At 36.2% G+C, this 1,567-nt stretch overlaps 1 protein-coding gene across 1 annotated transcript; it reads left to right on the top strand.

Moving 5' to 3' along the window:
* The first annotated feature begins 368 nt into the window (after positions 1-368).
* LOC125352457 (periphilin-1-like) lies at positions 369-1,034 on the top strand. The gene has a single exon (XM_048347550.1). It carries the CDS (start codon positions 369-371, stop codon positions 1,002-1,004), a length of 636 nt encoding a protein of 211 aa, XP_048203507.1. The 3' UTR covers positions 1,005-1,034.
* Positions 1,035-1,567: the final 533 nt, after the last annotated feature.

The raw sequence follows: 1,567 nt of genomic DNA, 5'->3' as shown, positions 1-1,567 counted from the left end.
AAGGTATAAATATCACATAGATATATTTTTCTACTTTGTTTTGTACATGTTGAAATTTCATATTTTGACAAAAGTACTAATTTTCTTTTTTCTTTAGAAAACATGGAGCCAATTCTTTTAGCTCAAAACAAATAATAATATCAATAATATAATGGAACTAGAATAACAGTAAAGAAAATTTCATTTGATGATATTAAAAACTAATTACTCCCAGGAGAATGTAAATTTCAGAGGAAAAAGGAATATGAGTGGCCAGCAGGAAACATGAAATAAAATATATTTAATGTCTAAATGGATAAGTAATCTGTTTGTATAGGTGGATTATAACCCTGATTATCTGTTTCTTTCCTGTTTGCTGTCTAGCGACCATGAGGAATAAGAGAGACCATTTTAGAAGAAGCAAAAGTTTCTACTCTTCACATTATTCAAGGGACCATTTTCCCCATGAAAAGGAGGCCGCACTTCTCAGAGGATCACCTAGAGGTCGAAAGGAATCTCCACACAGCAGATCCGGCTCCAGTGTCAGCAGCAGAAGCTACTCTCCAAAACGGAGCAAACCTTACACATTCCACCAGTCTCAGAATAGAAGAAGAGAGAGAGCTGCTCAGCCCCTGAAAACATCACAAGACACTTCAACTTTGAGCTCTTCAGCAGTTCCTTCATCAAAGAGGGCACCTGCCACACCAATAGTCATTGACCAGCCCCAAGAACCTGAATCCAACACAACAGAATGGATAGAATTATTTGCAGATGGCCAGCTAAACAGTCGCTCTAAAGGAATAGCATCCAAAATGAAGGAGATTGAAGAGGTTTACCTGCAAGACTGTGAAACTTTTGGGATGGTGGTGAAAATGCTGATTGCAAAAGATCCTTCATTAGAACAGACTATACAATTTGCTCTGAGGCAGAGTTTACAAGACCTAGGTCAGCAGTGTATTGAAGAGCTGAAGCATTTCATAGCAGAGTATGATAATTCTGCTCAAGATTTTGGAGATCATCTTTAGAAAACTTAGCATTCAGGCAAAATAAATAAATTAACAAATAAATATTTCTAGATTTAATAACCTTACCTCTGGTAAATCCTTGATATATCGAACTTTTCTGATGAAGAGAAATACTTTATATGACCACATTTCCAATTCAGTTAAAAATCTAAAATAGTTATATAGTTTAATTAGAATATTTTTCTTAATGTAAAGCCAATTAGTCTTTACTCATAATCACACACAGCCTTTGTTCCAAGAATAATCCTTAATTTGTTGAGTTTTGAAAAGTTGCTTTTGGAGAGCAGCTTTTTGTACCTCCTACTGTTATATATATATTGTATACATACTGAAAGATATGGAAACAAAGGACTTTTGAGTTAGTTTTTTTTTCTGATGATTGTATTCTTTACTGTATGTACGGTGAACTCATACACTTCTCTGGGAGGGTGAGGGGAAGGAACAAAATCAGAGGGAAAAGTGCAGCACTGGAGCACACTGGGAGGAAAGTGAACTATGGAACTCGTGGGTGGAGATGGGAGGAAGGGATTGAGAGAGAGTGAGGGCACAGATGACACTATGAG

This window comes from Perognathus longimembris, chromosome 1 (assembly GCF_023159225.1).
Source record: "Perognathus longimembris pacificus isolate PPM17 chromosome 1, ASM2315922v1, whole genome shotgun sequence".
Taxonomy (NCBI): domain Eukaryota; kingdom Metazoa; phylum Chordata; class Mammalia; order Rodentia; family Heteromyidae; genus Perognathus; species Perognathus longimembris.
Note: the sequence above shows the minus strand (reverse complement) of the source record. Positions and strands in the feature narration are given on the sequence as shown.

What these genes read in the sequence shown, in the direction of transcription:
- LOC125352457 (XM_048347550.1), top strand. Translation starts at nt 369, where the DNA reads ATGAGGAATAAGAGAGACCATTTTAGAAGAAGCAAAAGTTTCTACTCT.